The sequence below is a fragment of the Myotis yumanensis genome, unplaced genomic scaffold (assembly GCF_028538775.1).
Source record: "Myotis yumanensis isolate MYYU_CA2020_CCGP unplaced genomic scaffold, mMyoYum1.0.hap1 SCAF_2, whole genome shotgun sequence".
In the NCBI taxonomy this organism is placed as follows: domain Eukaryota; kingdom Metazoa; phylum Chordata; class Mammalia; order Chiroptera; family Vespertilionidae; genus Myotis; species Myotis yumanensis.
In genome coordinates, this window is record NW_027223753.1 from 34,715,964 (window position 1) to 34,740,779 (window position 24,816).

The 24,816-nt window shown below is 39.0% G+C and overlaps 1 protein-coding gene and 1 non-coding gene across 2 annotated transcripts in view; both read left to right on the plus strand.

The window, feature by feature from the left end:
• The first annotated feature begins 203 nt into the window (after positions 1-203).
• LOC139004659 (small Cajal body-specific RNA 13) lies at positions 204-469 on the plus strand. The gene has a single exon (XR_011470509.1). It is a non-coding gene; the product is annotated as a small Cajal body-specific RNA 13 (non-coding RNA).
• A 6,997-nt stretch (positions 470-7,466) lies between these two features.
• ELAVL4 (ELAV like RNA binding protein 4) overlaps positions 7,467-24,816 on the plus strand; it is a 146,860-nt gene continuing 129,510 nt past the window's right edge. Inside the window, exon 1 of the mRNA XM_070405087.1 lies at positions 7,467-7,563. Within this exon, the coding sequence (XP_070261188.1) occupies positions 7,546-7,563 (18 nt within the window). The 5' untranslated portion in view covers positions 7,467-7,545. The remainder of the gene's footprint in view (positions 7,564-24,816) is intronic.

Consider the following 24,816-nt stretch of genomic DNA (forward strand, 5'->3'; position numbering starts at 1 on the left):
GAACATGATGAAAATAAACACTGGGTTTGTAGCAGAGAGAGAGAGTAAGAGAGGTGGCCCGGAGCAGGAATCAGAGAGAAAAACGGCAGGATTCTAAAATTTACAGGTGGTGCCATTTAGTGTCATGAAGAAGCCTGGGGTCGGCTGTAAGACTGGTGGCTGAAATGGCAGGAAAGTGAGTCATTGGAGATGAGACATTCAAGGATTGGTGAGATTAAGTGATTTAAAGGATTACTACTGTCCACCAGACTTGCAGAAAAAGCAGACCCCGGAGGAAGCTGAGGCATGACTACTCAAGAGCCAGCCTTCCATATGCAATTTTCCTCTGATAGTTCCTGGGTACTGTTGCCACGGTGATAGTGACTGTCCATGTCATTATCTATCCACCAACAGTAAGAGACGCTTTGCAGTCGAGCTATTGTTTAACAGATGGAGTGGTTTCTGTTGGACACTAAGTACTGCTACAAATGAAAAAAAAAAAAATTACAATTGTCTGTTGACTCTGAGGGAAGAGATAGAAAAAAGTCTATGTGAAAGAGGTCAATGAGTCAGGTACGAAAATCACCCAGAAGGGAGGGATTGTGTTCTGGAGGGCAGTAGATGATTTAAGTGTTTGAAATGTCCTATATACTTAACAGTGAGCAACTGCTTTAGATTCTTTATAGAGTCTCTAATTGTGTTGGTTAGAATATTGGTTTGGTTGCTGTGTCAGGAAGGTCTGAAATAAGTGGCCTATATTAGATGAAGGTTTATTCCTCTGCCCTGTAAATCTGAGTTGGTAGTCCATGGCCAAAATGACAACGCACACAATCATCCAGGTGCCAGGGTCTTTCTGTTTAGTTCTCCTGCCAACTTACATCTTAGCTCCCAGTGTAACATCTGTATTCCTATTAGCTAGAACAGGGGTGGGCAAACTTTTTGACTCGAGGGCCACAATGGGTTCTTAAACTGGACCGGAGGGCCGGAACAAAAGCATGGATGGAGTGTTTGTGTGAACTAATATAAATTCAAAGTAAACATCATTACATAAAAGGGTACAGTCTTTTTTTTTTTAGTTTTATTCATTTCAAACGGGCCGGATCCGGCCCGCGGGCCGTAGTTTACCCACGGCTGAAGGAAGACTCAATGGACAGCATGACCCACAGTCACTAAGAGTGATCAAAATTCAAGGGGAAAGCAATTAGATTCACCTCTTGGTAAGGGAGTAGCGAGGTCACACTGCAGAAGAGCAGGTGTGGTAGGAGATATTGTTTAGCTACATTTGGATAATATAATCTACCACATGTTATAATAAATGACCTTGAACAGAATGTTGCTCAGCTTAATGAATATGAGTATTCAGCAGAACAAATGGCCTTGAATAAAATGGATTCTATTTACTTATTTTATTCATTTTCATCTATAGAACAACCCTGTAAGGTAGATGTAATTCACACCCTCGTTTTACAGGTAAGGGAAGTAGGCAACCGCCCCAAGATCCCTGAAACAGTTCATTGTGGAGCTGGGGTTTGAACCTTAGCCTTTTTAACTCCCAAGCTTGTGCTCTTTCCTGGCATGTCACAGCCTCTCTTGACACCCAGGGAGAATGCAACAGAAAAGAGAGAGTCACCTTTGCTATCACAAGCACTCAATAAAATCGAACTGAATTAAATCAAACTACTAGAGGAGAATCTTAAAGCAACAAAATCTGAAAGATGTGTATAAAACTAAAGTTCCCTTTGAAAGAAACACATAAACTAGCTATTGAAATAAGCTCTATGTGAATATTTCTTCATTCACTGGTATCTGCACAACATATATTTACTTCTTAAAGTTATTTATTCCTTGCTCCATTCTAAGAGGATTCAGGCATAAGTGTTGGAGTAGATATGTCCATAAAATGAAATAATAGAGATTTTAGCTAGCACATGGGAAATGACCAGTAAATGGTAGCCATTGCCATTGGTAAGAGCAATGGGCAGAGAGCCCAGAGAACTGTTATTCTTGACTCTGCTTCTCACCAGCTGTGTGCACCTGGGCAGTTCACTGAGCTTCTCTGGACCTGACTTTTCCTCCTCGCCAGTAAAATGAGGAGGATACCAATGATCTCTAAGATCCCTTGCAGCACTAAAACCTAATGAAGACTGAGTACTCTTTTTCTGTCATTTCTTGCATGTCATGATTTACTGAGTTATTTTCTACCATTAAGCAATTAATTATTGAATCTATTAAGTGTAAACTGTAACTGTTAAAGAGCAACTAGGAATAGTTGAGACTGTTAGAGCAAAGGCTCTAATCAAATGTCTCTGAACATATGCTCATGGGCTTACTTGAAAACAGCGCTTATTCATTGTTCTCATTAAAATCTCATGTGATGAAGCATCAGATGTACAAATTCTATTACATTCATAATAGTCAATGGCATTACAGCGTAGCCTCATCCTGACAATGGAACACATCATTTACTTCACACTTATGTAGAGTAGGTATTTTTTTTTAAAGCACCTCTAAGTTCCAGAGACTTAGACGCATGGAACAGACTGTCGAACCTCAGAGGGAAGGCAGAGGAGGGTGGGTGGGTGGGAAAAGGTCAACCAAGGAACTTGTATGCATATATGTATACACAGACAATAGGGTGGTGAAGGCCTGGGGTGGGAGGGAGGGTTGTGTGTGAGAACGGTGGGGCAGGCTAGAAGAGTTCAATGGGGGGGGGGGGGGGGAGGAGACATATGTAATACTTTCAACAATAAAGATTTAAATAAAATTTAAAAGGCACCTCTAACAAGCTTCGATGTTCAGTCTTTCACCTTCTAACTCCTAATTGTCTTCAAAACCCCAATTCCAGAGTCATTTTTTCCAGGAACTTCCCAGGCCCTCCCTCCTTCCCACGTACTCCTTTTCTCCTAGGCTGGTTTTGCTGCCCTTACTCTGTACTCTCACAGTACCTGGTGCTTCTCTCTATTTTAGCACTTGTTACACTGTGTTACAAAGTACTGTCACCAGCTGTCATTTCTTCATCCCTGTCTGCTCAGGCTGTTATCTTCTCAAGAACAGAAGACAACTCTATTGCCAGTAGTTAGCATGAGCCTTAGGCCTAGTAGGTGCTCAATGAATACCTGCAGAATGAATGAATCCTTTTCCCTTTCAGGAGATGTTGATGATGAAGACTCTAGAACAGGGGTGGGCAAACTTTTTGACTCGAGCGCCACAATGGGTTCTTAAACTGGACCAGATGGCCGGAACAAAAGCATGGATGGAGTGTTTGTGTGAACTAATATAAATTAAAAGTAAATATCATTACATAAAAGGGTACGGTCTTTTTATTTTTTAGTTTTATTCATTTCAAACGGGCCGGATCCAGCCTGCGGGCCGTAGTTTGCCCACGGCTGCTCTAGAATCTAGAGTCTAGATGCATTTTCTATCTTACATCAAATTCCCAAATTTCTCAAATATCCATACTTTCATACATGCCTAGTCTACCAATATGCATAGCTGGAGTCTTTTTTTAATGTTCCCAATGCAGAGGGAAAAGGGGGAAAGAGAAGCAACTTGTATTAAGCGATTCCTTTACACACTTTCCTATTAACATTAAAAATCATCTTCATAACAACCTATGAGGTAAGTACTAGTATCTCTATTATTCAGAAACCAAGGCTCAGAGAATTAAAGAAACTTGCCAAAGACCACATGGCTCCTGAAAGACAGAGGAGGGATTAATCTGACTCCACCTAATACCACTCTGCTCCTCCCCTTCTCTCCCCAGGAAGGAGAAAGGGGAGGTGGAGAGTGGGGAAGAAAAAGGTGGGAGTAGGTGGTGGGGGTGGGGTCTCATGATTACTAACCCTGATTTTTAGCCCTTTACCTGAAGGTCAAGTAACACGTGCTCCCCAACATAACTACTACCTCCCTTCCTTCCCGGTCATTATTTGAGCCTTGGAGGTTGCACAGATGCTATTGTTAAGTTGTTTCTCATTAAGAGAGAAATAGGGCGGGACAGAGGAGTAATGTGACAAATCAAATCCTCAGGTCCAACCAACCAGATAAACAAAGAAACACAGGTGCCCTTATAATTAAGGTGCATAATGAGCTTGTAATGCCTTTGTGTGAAGATTCAGGACTTTTAAGGAAAAATCATATTACTTAATACAGGAATTGTCTTTCGAAGGAACAAAGTAAGTTTCTATGCTCTTACTAATTACTTTGCTACATGACATTGGCTATCCTAGAGCCACAATATGCCTTGTAATTGTAAAATTATCACAGATTTTATTTATGGTTTGTATGGGGAAGGAATGTGATTAATATTATACTTTGGAGAATTTAACCTAATTCCAAAACACTTGTATATATGTATGTGTGGAGATATATATATGTATGTCTAAAATATATTTTCAATTGGTAAGAAAGAGTTTTTTTTTGCAGGTAGCATGGTTCTTAATCCTAGGTAATATGCTTTCTTTATGAGAGTTTTCATAAGTAGTATTACTTTTCCATATTTGATCATAAAATTGAAGATATATTGTTTATCTTTGTTTGGAATTGTTCAATTGTTTTCAAAAGACCTTATAAATCCACAGAATACATGACAAAGTAAAATCCTAAATATGCCAGATCCTTTTCTTTAAAGAATTCATGGATAAACTGATCTTGCTAAAGTTAAGGCAGAAAGAATTGGCATTTTTTTTTTTATATCTTGTGTCTGGGTTTGACGTCTGTTTTAGTAATATAAGCACATGTAAATGCTACATGGGTTTCTTTTAAATGGAGGCAGCTTCCTACTATAAATTCTGACAGATTGTGCATTTACATAACCTTTTGGCATTAATAACAGTATGTTCAGATCTCAATATAAGGATGTGTACTAAAATCTTTATAATAGTGTAAAATAGAACTTGAAATTTATAAAATGTGTAATCAGTTTTAAAAATGCTAAGTATACGAGGCACTATTTTTATTGCTTTCAGTGTTAACTCATTTAATACTCAGAGAAACTTCTGTGAAATCAGTTCTAATATTATGCCCATCTCACAGACAAAAAACTGAGGCACAAAGAGGTTAAGTAACTTACCCAGAATCACAGAGCTAGTAAGTGGTAGTACTGAGATTCAAGCCAAAGCAGGCTTTAGAGCCCATGCTCATACTTACCACAGAAAATAGCCATATTAGGTTGCTTAGAGAGGTGATTTGAGTAATAAAATAAAGCAAAACTTGCTACAAGGGTTGTGTCTAAATTATTAAAAATGATGTATCAAGTGTGTATATCTGTCTACCTATTATCTATCTATCTATCTATCTATCTACCATCATCTAATCTGGTAGTGTGTTAGACTAAGTGCTTTAAGCCCCCCACTCTTGCATTTAATCCTCACAGTCACATTATAATATATTTACCTAGCTGTGTAAACTTGGGCAAGTTATTTAATTTCCTTTAATTTAAGCCTCAATTTCCTCATCAGTTGTGGGTATGAGACTGTATACAGAGTGCTTACTTATTATAGTGTCCAGAACAAAGTAAACTCTCAATAAAAGTTATTATTATCACTACTATTTTCAGGCTTAGAAACCCCAAATAACTTGTTCAAGATGACAGACCTTAAAGAAGGCAGAGCTAAGATTTGGAACCCAGGTCTGAGTAATACCCAAACTACAGTGGTTAAGACTTGGTTCTGTACTGTGCTAAACTGCACTGAATTCTTGCTTGCTAGCCCTTGTTTCACTCATTGTAGGTACTTTGATAACAATCAGAGATAGTGATACATTAAAAATTTTGATTCCAAAATAATAAATATTTACTGTTGGTATTTTTTAAAATACAGAAAAGCAAAAGAGAAAAAAATAAAAATCACTCATAATCCCACCTTCCAAAATAATCACTGTTTCCCTTTCAAAAATAGGATCATCCTGAGCATACAATAATGTTAACTGCTTTTCTCACTTTGAAATATATTGTGAATATATTTCCATGCTAAATAAATATTCATCCACTAGATGATTCTTAATGTCTGCAGAATACTGCATTGTATTGATGATCAGTCTCCTTTGTTGATCGTTAAAGACTACAGTTTTTCCATATTTCAACGAATGCTGTAGTAAACAAATATAGTCAAGTCTTTGAACATGTTAATGATTATTTCCTTAAGATAAATTTATAAAAATGGAACTGCTGAGTCAAAGGATGTGTATTAGCAGAATTTTGACATAGTATATCTCCATGTGCCCAGGAACAGAACTCTTTTGTGTTGCATGGTCAAAGGACACAGTGGGGAAAACAGCCCTTTTAGCCATTAGAGATTGTTCAATTTTAAGGCTGTGCTAAGAATGAAATCAATTAAAACTTGAATTAAATGAGATAATCCATGGAAAGTGCACATAGTAAGTGCTCAATAGCTAACAGCTACTTTGATATGTGTGTCTTTTGTCTTTCCAAGTCCTTTAAACTACCTAGGCTTCCTCTTTAGTTTATGTGGGTAGTATGAAGGTCTGAATGGATGAACTTCCCAACAGACTCCCGAGAAATGTGAAGTAAAGCAATATCCCAAGGGTCAATTTTACCTCCTGATTCTCTTGACACCTGGGGCAGGTCTTCTCTGGGCCCTAAAGCCTTTACCTAGAAAGAGGCATCGGATAAGATGACTGCTTTAATATTTCCCTTCTAACACTATGATGCTAGGTGAGTTTACTTCACCTCAGAAAAAAACTTCATTTCCTGTATTTTTAATCAAGGTAGATTTTCTTTAGGCAGTAATGGCGTTCTCAACAACCCAAAGATCTGCAAATCTCTGAGCCCCTAGAGTGGAAGTTTTATCAGTGAGGGCCAAAGAAGCCCCTTTCCTATTTTTAATGATCACATTACCCAGCATGGGGACTAATACTTGTGTGGTTTGGGAGGCTACAAAGTAACTAAAACATTTTTACCCAAAATCACATTGCACAAAAGTCTTGGCCATTTTCTTTGGGGCTCAGTGATGTCCATCTCTGTCTCCATTTTTCATTTCGGACATGAATCTTAGACACCAACCAACTGGCCAGGTAAGGCTCAAGGATCCACTTACGGTGCCCACACTCCCTGCCAGGGAAAGACCACCTTTCTAATGCGTCTTGGCCCAAAGGGTAAGATTTCTTCGAAGGGTTCCAAATTGGTCACGTTTGTAAAACCTCAGGACCTAAGCGTTTTGCCCAAATGGTGTTGTAGTATCGGTGGACTTGAACTGCAAAGAATTTTACTTCACTTGAAATTTAAGCACAGGGAGAAAAGGGAGATTTATTCATTTAATTGTTTGAGCATAGACTTGCTGCCAAGCCCAGAACTAGGCGCTGGGGACACCAAGGTCCCTGGGCTCCCAAGGATCAGTCCTCGGTCGCCCGTGTCAGGCGCCCCCTGGAGGTGGCGGAGAGGTTGGGGGTGGCGACAACGGCTGGGGGAGCGAAGCGACTGCGCTGCGCTGAGCCGGCCAGACCGCCAGGAGCGAGGGGGCGAGCGCGGTGCGACTCCGCGGACCTCCTCCCGCCGGCCGCGCCTCGCCCAGCCTCCGCCAACTCGAGCCCGACTCGCCTCCCTCCGGGAAGATGCGCCTCAAGAACCAGGTAGCGGCTCCCCGGGCCTGCTCGGCGCCCCAGACGCCCCACCCACCTGCCCTCCGGGCGTTGGCGGCCGCGCGGCCACGTGGCGGCGACTGGGCTGCTCTGGTCCCCGAGCCCGGCCCCCTCCACTCTCTGGAGTGGGTCCTTGTAGGAGGGAGTCCCCCCCACCCCCGGCTCCTCTGGCCGGGGGACTCCCGACGACCCTCTCCGCTGCCCGTTGGGCAGCTCTGGCCCCGGTCACTCCGCCTCCGCCTCCCAGACTTCCGGGGCCCCAGAGGAGACAACCGAAACGCGGGGCAGCGCGTGCACCCTTCCACCCCACCCTGCAGCCTGAGAAGCCGCTGCCCCGCGCCACGCCCCTTTGCATCGCTCCCGAGCTGTCCTGGGGTGGTTTTGCTGAACTGTCTGGTGGCGCCAAAAAGTCCTGGAGGCTTCCCGTGAGCAGGACCCCAGGGTGCTGGGCGAGGGAGCGCGGATCCTCAGAGGGCCCCTCCTCGTGATCCCAGCTAATTGTGGAGAAGCAGCACCCTCCCGTGCTTTCCCCATTCGAGCCCGCTGTGGACCTGGGCCTTGGGGTGTTTCTAGGTGACATCCACAGGGTGTTTCTGTTGTATTTAAGCCGTGCTCTTGTTTAGCAGAGGGAAAAGGAGGCTCAGGTGTTGGGGCTGGTGGGAGGAGTATAGTTGTGTGTTGTATATTGTTGTCTCTCTTTGGGCAAGAGGTTGTCAAACGTTTAGGATTTAGTAAACATGCGTCCTAAAGTCTTGAACCTGCCAAAGAATAATTCGTTCTAAAAGGGAGAGAGCCCCTCTCCCCCAACATCTGTTAAGGGATTTAGCGAGACCACAGGGAAACCGAGGGGAGGGACTTCTAGAAAACAACTCCAGTTTGGGGGGAAATGAGTCATATTAATTCCCAAGGCGTAAGCTGGTAATTCGCAAGGGTGGTTCTCATAATATCTTTTCTCTGGAGAATCAAAATACCCACCTCCCCAACAGGTTAGCACCAGTCCTGTGGGTTCCTGAAAGCCTACCTGTGCTCCTTACCTGGCTGCTTTATTTTAGTAGAACCCCTTCTGCATTTGTGCACCTAGTTTTTTTTTTTTTTTAATAATAATTGCAAATTGACACTGAACCAGCTTTAACCTCAGTCATTTCAGAATAGGTTTGATGTTTTAAGTGAGAAGTGAATGGAGCTCCATTCATGAAGGAAGTCATCTGTGTGAAGTGTTTTGTAAATGTAAGTGTGTTGAGTTTAAAACACTGAATAAAATTAATGTAACAAGGAATCAAAAGGTTCAATCCAGATATTTGCCTCCTGGCTTCTCTAAGAAATTGAGGGTGCCATGCTGTACAGAGCCTGTGGCTCTTCCGTAGAGTGGACCGTGGGACTGTGGTTGACCAAGAGCAAGGGGTGGTTGGAGTCCTTTGGTTCATTTTACAAAGCACTAACCCTGTTGTGGGGTTGATGGGGTTGTGACCCACACACTTAAATAGAGGATTTCCCCCTCTCCTAACTACTCTAAAAATACATGAAGGAGTTCCATGCAGTTGAAGAATTTGTAAGTAATCCTCTTTAATCATCATTAGTATTGGCCTCTGAAACCTTTGCTTGCTTGTTAAGATAAGATACTTGGGGATGTTTGTGATAGACATGGGGTTGTGAGTTTGAACTAATGGCTTCACTAATACTACTACTTAGTGTGTGTTTCGAATTAACAGAAAACTCCTTAGCATTTGTGTAGAGGTGATACAGTTTCTCATGAGGGATTCTAATTCAGATATTCTTGGTTCAGGTCTGATCCCACCACTCAGATGTTGTATGACCTTCCATGCATAATTAATGTCTTGGTACTCATCTAGTCCCACCCCCTTTTATTTCAAATAGAGCAGTGGGGATAATACCAACATTTGACAGGTGAATTAAATGAAATACCATGTGTACAGTGCCTAGCATGTGGGCACTCAGTAAATACTCCCATTGTTAACCATCCATAAACAATAGCTATTACCATAACTGCTGTTGTATCTGAGTACCTATAGTTGGGAAGAGAGATTGACTGCAAAGGGGCACAAGGGAACTCTGGAATGGTGGAAATGTAATATATCTTGATTGGTGCGTTGACTATAAGGGTGCATCCCTTGTCAAAACTCATCAAATAAACAGTTAAGATCTGTACATTTAATTATACCTCAAAATTAATTGAAAAAATTAACCTCCAAATGTGTTAAGTACATATCTTTTAGGAAGTGGAAGCTGATATAACAGCCTAATTCTGCATATTCCAGAGATTCACTTCCAGAGATTGCTCCACATATATGCATATCTTTATAAATTCATGTTGGGTCATAGGGAAGTGCCGGAAACCAATTCCAGCATGTCACAATTTCAAGAGTTTCATCAAAAGGCTGATGAGACTTGGGGACTCAACGGGGTTGAGTCACACATGTAGTCACCTGTTGGAAATGGCTAAAGGCATTTCCCCAAACCTGAATAGCCACTGATTGTGGCTGCCAGACAGCTAAAAGGCATCTTAATCTACATATTATTGCCTCCTACTGGCCAAACACCTGAACAGCCTTAGGCTAATTCCCCCATTCTGACAATGGACTCTGTACCAATCCCTGACCCTTTGAAGTGTATATCTCTGCCTTGCCTCAGGACAAGTTGTGTTAATAAAAAGCATCCAGTCTTGGGGACGGAGAGAACCTAAGGCCTTAGACTTAAGATCTTAGAACTTGGCTCCTTTAGCTAAGCTCCTCTGACCCTCAAAGTCTTTCAAAATTATAGTTCGTCTCTGGACTCTTTATTAGTCTCTGGATTCCTATGTCATCTACGCACAGCCTTCTCCAGATTCCTGAACCCTTCTTGATGCTGGGACAAGAACCCCTGCAGGGAATGTAGAGAGAAGGAGCACTAATTTTCCAGGTTGTTTTCAGGAGTAATGGTCCATGGAGAAGAATGATTGGCTTGTACCTGGATTATATTTAATTTGAAACTATATGTTATATTAGTTTTTACTAGTAGCTTTTTTTTCTGGTTTTAACATTTTCTTTTTTTTTTCTTTATTGATTACGGTATTAGATATGTGTCCTTATCTCCCCCACTGCCCCCCACCCCTCCATTCATGCCCTCACGCCCCTGGTATCTGTGTCCATTTCTTAGGCTTATATGCATACATACATATCCTTTGGTTGATCTCTCCCCCTTACCCCCACCTTCCCCTACCTTTCCTCTGAGGTTTGATGATCTGATCAATGCTTCTCTGTCTCTGGATCTGTTTTTGTTCATCAGTTTATGTTGTTCATTATATTCCACAAATGAGTGAGATCATGTGATATTTATCTTTTTCTGACTGACTTATTTCACTTAGCAACATGCTCTCCAATTCCATCCATGCTATTGCAGATGGTAAGAATTCCTTCTTTTTTACCTCAGCGTAGTATTCCATTGTGTAGATGTACCACAGTTTTTAAATCCACTCATCTGCTCATGGGCACTTAGGCTGTTTCCAAATCTTAACTATAGTAAATTGTGCTGCTATGAACATAGGGGTGCATATATCCTTTCTGATTGGTGTTTCTAGTTTCTTGGGATATATTCCTAGAAGTGGGATCACTGGGTGAAATGGCAGTTCCGTTTTTAGTTTTTTGAGGAAACTTCATACCGTTGTCCACAATAGCTGCGCCAGTCTGCATTCCCACCAGCAGTGCACTAGGGTTCCTTTTTCTCGTCATCCTCACCAGCACTTGTCATTTGTTGATTTGTTGATGATAGCCATTCTGACAGGTGGGAGATGGTACTGCCTTGTCGTTTTGATTTGCATATCTCAGACTATTAGTGACTTTGAGCATGTTTTCATATGTCTCTTGGCCTTCCTTATATCCTCTTTTGAAAAGTATCTACTAGTATTTAGGTCCGTTGCTCATTTTTGATTGGGTTGTTAATTTTCCTTTTGTTAAATTGTATGAGCTCCCTGTAAATGTTGGAGATTAAACCCTTATCGGTGATAACATTGGCAAATATGTTCTCCCAGGCAGTGGGCTTTCTTGTTATTTTGTTGATGGTTTCTTTTGCTGTACAGAAGCTTTTTATTTTGATGTAGTCCCATTTGTTTATTTTCTCTTTAGTTTCCATTGCCCTAGGAGCTGTATCAGTGAAGATATTGCTTGGCATATGTCTGAGATTTTGCTGCCTGTGGATTCTTCTCATATTTTTATGGTTTTCTGTCTTATATTTAAGTCCTTTATCCACTTTGATTTTATTTTTATGTATGGTGTAAGTTGGTGGACTAGTTTCATTTTTTGCATCTATCTGTCCAATTTTCCCAACACCATTTATTAAAGAGACTGTCTTGACTCCACTGCATGTTCTTGCCTCCTTTGTCAAACATTAATTGAGCATAGTGGTTTGGGTCGATTTCTGGATTCTCTATTCTATTCCATTGGTCTGTCTGTCTGTTCTTGTGCCAGTACCAGGCAGTTTTGAGAACAGTGGCTTTGTAATACAGCTTGATATCTGGTATTGAGGTCCCTCCTACTTTGTTCTTCTTTCTCAAGATTGCTGCAGTTATTTGGGGTCTTTTTTTTTCCAGATGAATTTTTGGAGAGTTCGTTCTATGTCTGTGAAATATGCGTTGGTATTTTAATGGGGAGTGCATTGAATCTGTAGATTGCTTTGGATAGTATGGACATTTTAATGATGTTGATTCTACCAATCCATGAACAGATGGAAGTATGTTCTTCCTCTATCTCTTTTTCCAGTGTCCAAGTACAGGTTTTTTACCTCCTTAGTTAAGTTTATTTCTAGGTATCTTAATTTTTTTGGTGCGATGGTAGATGGAATTGTTTTTTTAGTCTCTCTCTCTGTAAGTTCACTATTGGTGTATAAAAATGCCATAGATTTCTTGTTGTTAATTTTGTATCCTGCTATATTGCCGAATTCATTCATTAAGTGTAATAATTTTTTTGATGGAGTCTTTAGGGTTTTCTATGTACAGAATCATGTCATCTGTGAATAATGACAGTTTTATGTCTTCTTTTCCAATTTGGATGCCTTTTATTTCTTCTTCTTGTCTAATTGCTATGGCTAGGACTTTCAGAACTATGTCGAACAGGAGTGGGGAAAGTGGGCATCCCTGTCTCATTCCTATTTTTAGGTGAAATGGTTTTAGTTTTTGCCCATTGAGTATGACGTTGGCTGTAGGTTTGTCATAAAAGACTTTTATTATGTTGATGTGTGATTCCCTCTATTCCCATTTTGCTGAGGGTTTTTATCAAGAAAGGGTGTTGGATTTTGTCAAATACTTTTTCTGCATCAATTGATATGCCTATGTGATTTTTATCTCTCAGTTTGTTTATGTGATGTACCACATTTTTTTGATTTGAGGATATTGTATAATCCTTGCATCCCCAGGATAAATCCTACTGGGTCATGGTGTATGATCTTTCTGATGTACTGCTGGATCTGATTTGCTAGAATTTGTTGAGGATTTTGGCATATATATTCATGAGTGATATTGGCCTGTAATTCTCTTTCATTGTGTTGTCTTTATCTGGCTTCAGTGTTAGGGTAATGCTGGCTTCATAGAAGGAGCTTGGAAGTGTTCCTTCCTTTTTTAGTTTTTGGAATAGTCTGAGGAGGATAGGTTTTAATTCTTCCTTGAATGTTTGGTAAAACTCCCTTTTGAAGCTGTCTGGCCCCACGCTCTTGTTTGCTGGAAGCTTTTTGATTACAGCTTCAATTTCTTCCATAAGTTATCGGCCTATTGAGATTTTTAGATTCTTCCTGATTGAGTTTTGGAAGGTTGTATTTTTTCAAAAATATTTCCATTTCCTCTAGGTTGTCTAGTTTTTTTTGGAATAGAGTTGTTCATAGTATTTTTTAACAATCTTTTGTATATCTGTGGGGTCTGTTGTTATTTCACCTCTTTCATTTCTGATTTTGTTTATTTGAGTCCTCTCCCTTTGCTTCTTGGTGAGCCTGGTGAGAGGTTCATCAATCTTGTTTATCCTTTCAAAGAACCAGCTCTTGGTTTCATTGATCTTTTGTATTATTATTATTATTTTATTTTATTTTATTTTTTTTGTCTCTGTCATTTATTTCTGCTCTGATCTTTATTATCTCCTTTCTTCTGCTCACTCTGGACTTTTCTTGTTGCTCTCTTTCTAATTCTTTAAGTTGTAGGGTTAGATGATTTATTACCATTTTTTCTTGTTGTTTTTTTTTGAGGTAGGCTTGTAGAGCTATAAACTTCCCTCTCAGGACTGCTTTCACTGTGTCCCATAGATTTTGGATTGTTGTGTTTTCATTGTCATTTGTTTCCAGGATGTTTTTAATTTCTTCTTTGATCTCTTTGGTAACCCAATCATTGTTTAATAAAATGCTATTCAGCTTCCAAGTGTTTTCATTTTTTTATTGTTTTGTATTTCTAATATTATGCCATTGTGGTCTGAGAAGATGCTTGATATTATTTCAATCTTCTTGAATTTGGAGAGTTTGCCTGTGACCCAACATGTGGTCTACCTTTGAAAATGTCCCATATGCACTTGAGAAGAATGTATATTCCGTGGCTTTGGAGTGAAATGTTCTGAAGATACCAATTAAGTCCATCTAATCTAGAGAGTTGTTTAGGATTGCTGTTTCTTTGCTGATATTTTGTCTAGAAGATTTATACAGTGATGTCAGTGGGGTATTAAAGTCCCCTACTATGATTGTATTGTTGTTCATCTCTCCCTTGATATGTTCCAGGAGTTTTTTTTTATGTATTTGGGTGCTCCTGCATTGGGTGCATATATATTTACCAGGGTTATAGCCTCTTGTTGTAGCAATCCCTTTAGTATTATGAAGTGGCCATCCTTATCTCTTGTTATGGCCTTCACTTTGAGGTCTATTTTGTCATATATAAGTACTGCTACCCCAGCTTTTTTAAAATTTCCATTTGTCTGAAAGATATTGTTCCATCCCTTCACTTTCGGTCTGTGTGAGTCCCTTGTTCTGAGGTGGGTCTCTTGTAGATAACATATATATGGGTTATGTTTTTCTATCCATTCAGCCACTCGATGTCTTTTGATTAGAGCATTTAGTCCATTTACATTTAAAGTTATTATTGATAGGTATTTGTTTATAGCCATTTTAATTTTTTGTGCCTCTGTTCCTTATTCCCTTTTTATTTCTTCTTTTTACACCAGTCCCTTTAGCATTTCTTGCATTGGTAGTGATAAACTCCCTTAGCCTTTTTTTGTCTGTGAAACTCCTTATTTCCCCTTCAATTTTGAATGATAGCCTTGCTGGATAGAGTATTCTTGGATTCAGTCCCTTGTTTTGCATCACTGTGTAAATTTCCTTCCATTTCTTTCTGATGTCTTTCTGTTGAGATAATCTAGTGGGATCTCCCTTGTATGTAACTTTCTCTCTCTCTCTCTCTCTCTCTCTCTCTTTCTCTCTCTCTCTCTCTCACACACACACACACACACACACACAGCCTTTAAGATTCTCTCTTTGTCCTGAACTTTTGCCATCATAATTACGAGGCTTGGTGTGGGTCTTTTCCAGTTCATCTTGTTTGGGACTCTCTGTGCTTGTGTGACTTTTTTCTTCCCCACCTCAGGGAAGTTTTCTGACATTATTTCTTCAAATAGGTTTTCTAACCATTGTTCCTCTTCCTGTTGTTCTTGAACCCCTATTATTCATATGTTGCTTTGTTTCATGTTGTCCCAAAGCTCCCTTAGGTTCTCCTCCTGTCTTTTAATTTTTTTCTCCAATTGCAGTTCAGTTTGGGTGTGTTTTGCTTCCCTGTCTTCTAATTCGCTAATTTGGTCCTCCGCTTCTCCTAATCTACTGTTGAAACTTTCCATTGTGTTTTTTATTTCAGCTATATCACTCTTTATTTCTTCTTTATTCTTACATAAGTTGTTGATTTTTTTTTCATCCATCCGGTTTCTGAACTATATGACCCTTATTCTGAATTCTTTTTCTGACATATTGCATGCCTCTGTTTCACTTGGCTGCTTTTCTGGTGGTTCCTCCTTTTCTTTTCTTTGGGGGTTTCTTTGTCTCCCCATTTTTGCTCTCACTGAAGAATCAAGGTGCCGAGTCATGCAGCGGTTGCTCCTCGGGTAGGTGCAGGCTGTGTGCGGCTGCTGCTCCTCAGATGAGGGTGGGCTGCTCACCTGGCTGCTGCTTGTGTGGTTGCGGTGCCCTGGGCAACTGAGTCTACTTCGTCAATTTGGCGTGGATGTTATTCGATTTAGTTGCTCAGTCTATCTGCTCCGGGACAAGGCTCGGGGCACATCTGTCTATTCCACTGCCATTTTGTCTCTTCTTTACTAGTAGCTTTTAAAAAAACGAGATTCAAACATTTTATCAGGAGTGCTCATTTGCATAATATAGGGTGGGGCAAAAGTAGGTTTACAGTTGTTCATATGGAAAATAATACAATAATTAATAAATATTAACACTAAAATAAACTACGTTTTGTGTATTCACAACTATAAACTTACTTTTGCCCTGCCTTGTATGTCTATCCAGTAAGCACAGTTTCTGAAAGGTCATAGTAATTTTCTATCCCTTTTCTTGCTCTCAATAAATTCTTTGCATTGTTGGTAGTTAAGTGAGATACCCAAAGAGCTTTTACCAGGCATATATAGATGCTAATACATGCTACCTGTTACTATTAAAGTTGATATGTTCATAAACATCTTTCATTTGAAGGTAAGAGATCAACACTATACAGATTTTGATATCAATAAAGTTGGTGTGAAAGTCTATGAAGTGGAGATAAATGACTAATTAATAAAATATTATAAAAATAAAATATCACTTATTCAAACAGTGTTCATAAACTTTTCAATGTTAACTCTTAGGAAGACAGGCAAAAATAGCAATGGAAACAAAACTTTAATGAGAAGCAAAAAATATGTGCCACAAAGAGTATGTGAACTTGTTTACTCATAGGCAAGCTCCTAAACTTTCCCCCAAGCCTTTTGATTCTTACTTGAGATATAGTTCTAACATATGCTTAGTTACCTAATTTCTCAGCCTATGGCAGATTAGAAGGCTTGGTAGATAGGAGATGTACTGGAAGTTTCAGTAAATGTTAGCTGGAAGTGAGGGACAAGCAAATTACAAAAGTAAGTTTGTTTGTATTTTGTTTATTGGTTTTTGGGGGTTTTTTTTAGATTTCACATATGAGTAAATTCATATGGTATTTTTTGTCCCTGTCTGACTTATTTCACTTAGCATAATATCCTCTAGGTCCATCCATGTTGTCCCAAATGTTAAATTTTCAGTCTTTTTATAGCTGAGTAATATTCCATTATATATATGTACCACATTTTCTTTATTCATTCATTTACCGGTGAATACTTAGCTTGCTTCCATATCTTGGCTATTGTAAATAATGCTGCAGTGAACATAACAATTCCTTTTGAATTAGTATTTGGGTTTCTTTGGATAAATACCAAGAAGTAAGACATGAGAGTTAGTCTTACTATTAGATAGAAACAATAATTGAAATATAGTACCTAAGAATTATCTATTTTGTTGGAAATTTTATTATTTAAAAGGGTTGCATTAAGGTATACTCTGTTTTAATAGGGGAATAGCATATAATGATGCATTTTAGAAACATTTGATATAATTAGAATATAAATTTTGGTTTGTTAATCGGCAAACTTCAGTTATCTGGAAAGTGTACTTAATATGGAATGATTTATTTCCTCATGATACTGCATAAATGAAGAATCCATTGTCATTGGAAACTGAATTTTAAAAATTGCATTGTTCTTTTGTTGCTACGATATAATGAGACAAATCATTCATGATGTATTAGTTTGCTAGTGCCTCCATAACAAATACCACAGACTGGGTGGCTTAAACAATAGAAATCTTTTTCTGCAAAGTCCTGGAGGCTAGAAGTCCAAGATCAAAACTCTGTATTGGCAGAGTTTTTCTGAGGCCTCTCTCCTTGGCAGGTAGATGGCTAACTTCTCTGTCTTCACAAGGTTTTTTTCTCTTGTGTGTGTCTGTGTTCTAATCTCCTGTTCATATGAAGACGTCAGGCCTACCGGATTAGCGCTCACTTGTATGACTTCACTTTCCCTTAATTACTACCTCTTCAAAGGCCCTATCTCCAAATATTGTCATATTCTGAGGTACTGGAGGTTAAGAACTCAGCATATGAATTTTGTGGAGACACAGTTCAGCTCGTAACACATGATATCTAGTAAAAAGCTAACAAGTCATATTTTAATTATTGATTTAGAGCAGTTCAATTTGGATCTAAATGTAGTTCTTTGTTGCAGTGAGAAGCCCAAGCATATTCATCAGGTACCAACACACACACACACACACACACACACACACACACACACACAGTTACCAACACACACACACACACACATACACATTTTATGTGTGAGACTGATTACCACTGAAGCAGAGTTCAGGTCACTGTCCACCTGAGTTAATGTATGACTGAGTCCACTAAAAATCTTGTCCTTCACTGATTAACAAAAACGGCTGTACAGTGGCTTCTTAAAGCTTCTGACTGTATAGCACTTTGGGTGATGGAGGTAAGAAGGTTTGGCTTTCTGGAAAGAAACCATTTACCTCTTTAATGCCTTAATACCTAGTTATGTCATTTGAGCTCTTTGTTTGCCTTTCCAGGTATCTGTGCAACAAAATAATTATACTAATCCCTCAAGGCATATTTTCTATATATTCAAGCCATGAATTTTTGGATCCAAATTTGTTACACAGGAAACCTTTGTTCACTCAAATCAGAGCCTGGTGATAGTTTACTCAGAGGTGTGTGCTTAAACTGCCTACTTCAGGGTTTATTCCCCTTACCAGTTTGAAGTTTATCTCGGCTCCACCTGTTTATGCATCACGATGTGATATTTTAACTAAAGAAGAGGAAAATAATCTCTAAACGTATGTTGTGCAAAAATGGTTCCCAGATGCATTCTGTGTGTTACTACCAGTTTGTGCTAATTTGCACAGCCTCTAAACAACTGGCAAAGTGGCTAGTGTTGACGTTGCAGCTACCACAGAGTCCCCAGTTGCTTTAGGAATTTTTACATTTTATTAGCGTAATGACAGAGTTTACAGTTATCCACAGTATGTTAATTACAAACACTTATTATCTATAATACCAGCTTGATGCTTGATCTTATATTTCCTTTCATAGAAATGTTACAGCTTTTACATTTAATTATAATGGGGATTAATCACCACTTATATGAGTTTTCACCTACAAGCAAAACATTTGGAACAAATTATAGTTGAGATAAAGCTATTAGATTTAAAATACGCCTACATAGCTTTCTTTTTTAACTTTTAAATTTTCCATTAACTAAACCTTGCTAATGTCATTGAGACTACTGAAATGATTTCACATGACTGATTGGATGATTGATTGGTTCATTCATTCATTCATTCAAGTAATAATTTGTTGAGTGTCCAGTATAGGCCAGTCTAAGTTGTAGATGCTTGGGGCTACATCAGTGAACAAAACAAACATCCCTGTCCATGGGGACACAAGGAAAGGTAGACATTAAAAATAGCCATAACAGCCTGGCTAGCGTGGCTCAGTGGTTGAGCGTTGACCTATAAACCGGGAGGTCATGGTTTGATTCCTGGTCAGGGCACATGCCCAGGTTGCGGGCTCGATCCCCAGTGTGGGGCATGCAGGAGGCAGCCGATCAGTGATTCTCTCTCATCATTGATGTTTCTATCTCTCTCTATCCCTTTCCCTTCCTATCTGAAATCAATAAAAATATTTTAAAAATAGCCATAACAAATGAGTGCATTATATAGCATGTTAGAAGGTTCTAAGTGCTATAGGGGAAAAAGTAGAGTAGGATAAAAGGACTTAGGAACTTGGTTGGGGGTTGCAATCTTTAATAAGGTGGGGCATTGAGAAGGTGGTATTTGCACAAACTTGATGGAGGTGAAGAAGCTAGCCATGTGGCTATCTGGAGAATAATCAGAGGAAAGACCCTAAGGCAAGAGTATACCTAGAGGTGTTCATGGAATAGCAAGGATGTCAGTATGGCTAGAGAGGAGTGAACAAGAAAGAGAAAAGATTATAAATGAGATTATAAGATTTGAATGCTGAAGAAATATTGTCATGGCTCATTATCCACCAATGAGTAGGTAAACACTTGACTTTTATGCTAAGTACAATGATTGCAAATGTTTGTTGAATGTTCTTTGGCAAATGAATTGGTACTTGTAAGAACTGGTCCTGAGCCACAATAGAAAATGGAATAAGCTTCTAGAATTTTTGTTAACTCTGCTAGTGGCAAAGGTTAGATGTAGAGTTGGGCCGAAACCGGTTTGGCTCGGTGGATAGAGCGTCGGCCTGCGGACTGAAAGGTCCCAGGTTCGATTCCGGTCAAGGGCATGTACCTGGGTTGCAGGCACATCCCCAGTGGGAGATGTGCAGGAGGCAGCTGATCGATGTTTCTCTCTCATCGATGTTTCTAACTCTCTATCTCTATCCCTTCCTCTCTGTAAAAAATCAATAAAATATATTTAAAAAAAAAAAAAAAAGATGTAGAGTTGGGAAAGGAGAAGGGTGGGAAACTAACACAGAGATGTTGGTGTGTTGGTTTCTAAGTCCTGCCTGACCATCAGCTTAACTAGGAATTAATTTCTCACTTAGACTTAACTATTTGTTACTGAAAATTTTCTTTTCAGTTTGATTTTTGTCTTCATGACTTGAACTTTTAACCAGAAAGAAAAAATTTTAATGTAGGGGATACTCTTGATTTGAAAGTTTGAGGTCTGTCAATCTCAGGAGACTTATACAATATATTGGCATGATGCTTGTTTACTTCTTATAGAATGGACATTTGTTTACAGTTTGTAAAGTATTTTTACATATAATACCTCATTTGACCCTCACCAAAAATCTACGTGAGAGGTAGACAACCATTATTACATTTTGGACAAGGTATCTTCCATTTCACCTCTAGATCTACTTTCTACTCTTTTGCTCATCTTTTCAATGACTTGGAAGCTGACATTTATCGACTGCATCAGTGAGCTCCTGCTTCTGGAAGGGTTCAGCCAGTGCTGGCACTTGTAGAATAACTGAGGGCAAAAGAAAAAGTAAGTTTCAGGTATTTTTCCCTCAGCTCCCTCTCTGCTAAGGCTACTGGTTAGCAGTGGCTGTGTGGAGGCCACAGCCTCTATCTGTCCTACAGCTACATTTCATATCTCTCTTCTCTCTGCTCCCCTCCCCTCCCTTCCCCTCCCCTCCCCTCCTCTTCTCTCCTTGTCCAAGGGTTAATATTGGGTCTCCACTATTGCTAGTCCCAGGGTGCTTCATCATCCCTTGATGAATTTTCTTCATTAAACCTACTTCAGTTTTTCTCTTTGAGTGTGTGTCTCTATTTCCTGATTGAGGCCCTGACTGATACAGAGCTTTAAAGATGACAACCTAGTGAAGTTGGACAACTTGTGCAATGATAGAAATCTATTAAATGACAGAGTAGGGAATTGGTTTTGTGACTCAGAAGCATGATCAATTTTTAATATACCACAAAGGAATATATCCCAATTGGTGTATACTGATGGGGCATTATTGATTACTATTTTCTTAATCATAGAAGGGTTTTTACAAAGAGCAGGGCTTTTTAAAAAGAAATACTATTCCCTTTCCTGTCCCCCAGAAACAATCAAACAAACAAATACCTAAACATGTATTTCATGAGAGAAGTATAGAGACAAAATCGGGAAGTATTTAGACTGTTTGCTTTTGGTTATTCATGGTGATGAAATAGTTAATAATCTGTGATTCCTATTTCCATCTCTCTACTGTTTTACTATAAAGTCCTCTTTACTCTACTTTCTAGTCTCTTCCCCTCCAATTGGTCACTAACACAAAGTATTGTCTCTAAAATGTAGAACTGACCTTATCAGGGACATTTCCCTGTCCCCAGCTATCCACCAGATGAAGCCTAAGCTTATTGGTTTATCATTCTCCTCCTATCCTTACCCTTGCCATATCTAACCTCATGGCTCTCCATTTCCTCCCAATGAAATCCTACATTTGCTTCAATATTATTTTCAGTTGACCAAACATGCTTTTCATTTGCTTCTGCCTATGTGATTTGCTGTTTTCTGTGCATACAGTATCACCAACTTTGCCCCTAGCCCCATCATCTGTCAAGAGAACCACTTACCCATCAAAGTTCTATTGGAAAACATCCCATGAAGCCTTTTGGACCCTGCAGGCAGAGGTGCCAGACTTGAGGAAAGAAGCCCAACTCCTTGAGAGCAGAAACTGGGTCTTATTCATTATTGTATTCCCTGAGTCTTGGGGCCTGGTCTAGGGTCCTGCCCTGAGTGGACAATCAACAAATGTTTATTGAGCAAATGACTCAGTTGAGGCTCCTTCAACCAAAACCTCTGCAAGAAAAAGTTTTGAAGTTGTGTTTACTGATTTAAATCAAATGTCAGAAAAAATAGGATGAGGATGGGATCAAGGAAGATTAAAAGCAAAAGTTTTGAGTTGCTATCAACTAGAGAGTTCCTAAATAGGGAGTTCATGCTATAGAGTCATGTTTTTGCTGCTAGATGCCTGAGTAGGACCTTGAACAACTTTGCTCTTTGATCCAACCTTTGGACACCTGTGGTTAACATGTGTTAGTTTGCTCTGCGATTGTAGAAGGGTTTTTCCTCCTTCTAACCCCTGAATATTGGTTGGCCATCTTTTCCCTACATCGCTGATATTAAATGTCTTTTTGTTCTCATAGCATGAGTTTCTAGACAAAGGGTCATCTGGGAAGCAGCAGTTTTGAGGATCTCCTTTAGCTCATTGGAACTAGTGTTCCTGAAAGTGCCTGGTGCATGACTGTAATAATAGAAGTCAGATCCCAAGTCTATCTTACAAGGAAGAGTTTTGTTCTACAAACTCTCCCTTTCTACTCAGGCTATCACTTGTTGAAGGGGAAAATGATACTAACTGTAATGCTATACTGTAATTTGAGGTCAAATTACTATGTTGTTTAGAGACACGTGACAGAGCTCAAGAAACGTTAGTATACATGGAACAATTTATTTTGTGTTGAAATAGTATTTCTCTCCCCTTCAAGGGCATGATCTATTTTTGGGATATTATGCAAGGTTAGAATATTCTTATAATAAAATAATTTCAAGTGACAAAAGTGGTACCAAAACGTTTTTTACCAAATTAAAGTAAGCTTGAATTGTATTTTCTGACTTTTGTTGTGGAAGAGTCACAGTCTACACGGGGGAAGTGATCAGAATAAACTAAAATTTAGTGATCTGTCCTCTCGCTATAAAATGGCGTCATATAGAGTCGCAGTGGACTATGGTCTGCTTTTCTAGATAAGTTCTGTTTTATGGGAGACACTCTCTAATCCATAAGCTACAGAACAGACTTAATAAATTGCCAAATAAAATTGGAATAGCCAATACTATAATTTTCATAATAACTATGGAAAGTTGGACATATATGAGATGAAGTGAAATTCTGCAGGGATGAGGACAGGATAGGACATATAAGAAGAAAAAACCAAACAACAGAAATGTTTGTGATTAGCAGCATTATTACCTTATGTTTGTAGAGCACCCTATCACTTTCCTCTACATTTTTTTACATGGGGTTGTATAAAAGGAGCATGAAAATTAAAGAATAAAAAGTAAAAATGGAACTCTGAATTAATAGTAAGAATTCTGAGATAAGTGTTCCTTTTTATTAAATTTTTTGGGTGACATTAGTTAATAAGATCACATAGGTTTAAAGTGTACAATTCTATGATACATGATCTGATATTGCATTGTGTGCCCATCACCCACAGTCAAATCGTTCTGTCATTATATATTTGGCCCCCTTTTCCCTTTCTTTACTGCCCCCCTTCCTTCTGGTAGCCACCATACTGTTGTCTCTGTCTATGAATTTCAGTTTTATATCTTATACATGAGTGAAATCATAAGGTTCTTAGCTTTTTCTGACTGACTTATTTTGCTTATCATAATATTCTCAAGATCCATCCATGTTGTCACAAATGGCAGTATTTTATCTTTTCTATGGCTGGATAGTATTCCATACAAAAAATTAATACACAAAAATATGGTTCATTGAAAAGATTAATAAAATTGACAACCCCCTGTCTAGAAAAAAGAGGAAAAAAGAGGAAAGACTTATACAAACAAAATCAGAAATGAAAGAGGAGAAATTATCACAGATATACCAATGATCATACTAGAATACTATAAAAGATATATGCCACCAAATTCATTAATTAACCTAGAAGGAATAGATAAGTTCCTAGAAATATATAACTTTTCTAGGCTGAATCATGAGGTTACTGAAAAATCTAAGTAGACTGATCAATAGTGAAGAAATTGAAACAATGATCATAAACTCCCAAAAAATAAAAGTTCAGGACCAAATGATTTCATTAGTGAATTCTACCAAACATTAAAAAAAGATTTGATTTCTATCCTTCTCAAACTCTCTGTAAAAACTGAAGAAGTGGCAATACTTTCTAACACATTTTATGAAGCCAACATAACCCTGATACCCAAACCTGACAAGGGTAATATACACACAAAACAACTACTGACCAATATATCTGATGAATACAAATGCAGTAAGCCTAAGACTTATTGTCTAGACCAGAGGTCTCCAACCGGTGGTCTGTGGACCATTGGTGGCCCGTGAGGTCCGAAAGGTTGGCGACTGCTGGTTAGACCAGTCCCGTGGGTTAGAAAAAGATGGAGAGAAGGACCAAGAAGAAATGCAAGCAATGAATAATGCATGCAAAATGTCAGCAGTTTGTGTTCTCGCTACATGGATATCTTGAAGATGCAATCATCATAACAACTCTACAATAAGAATTATACACCTACAGCACCAGAAGACTATATTCCCACAGGGAATCTCCCATCCTTCATCCTTCATGTTTCTCCCATGTGAAGCCTTGCCAGACAGATCCAGCCCATGTTTCTCTCACTCTCCTTTGAACTCTGAAATCTGTTTATTCCATTCATTTGACAATTAGTAATACCTTTTACATTTCATCTCTTATTATATCATTTAACTTTTTGTGTGTTTCAGCCTTGCATCTCCAACTAATTGTAAGTTCCTTGAGGGCAGCGAACATTGATTTAACTGCTTTGAAGCCTTCTCAAGAGCCAGTCTTATGGCTGGAGACATAGGAGATATTTGGCATATGTTTGCTAAGTGAAACAATTGGCGATTGAGCTGCAGAAAGG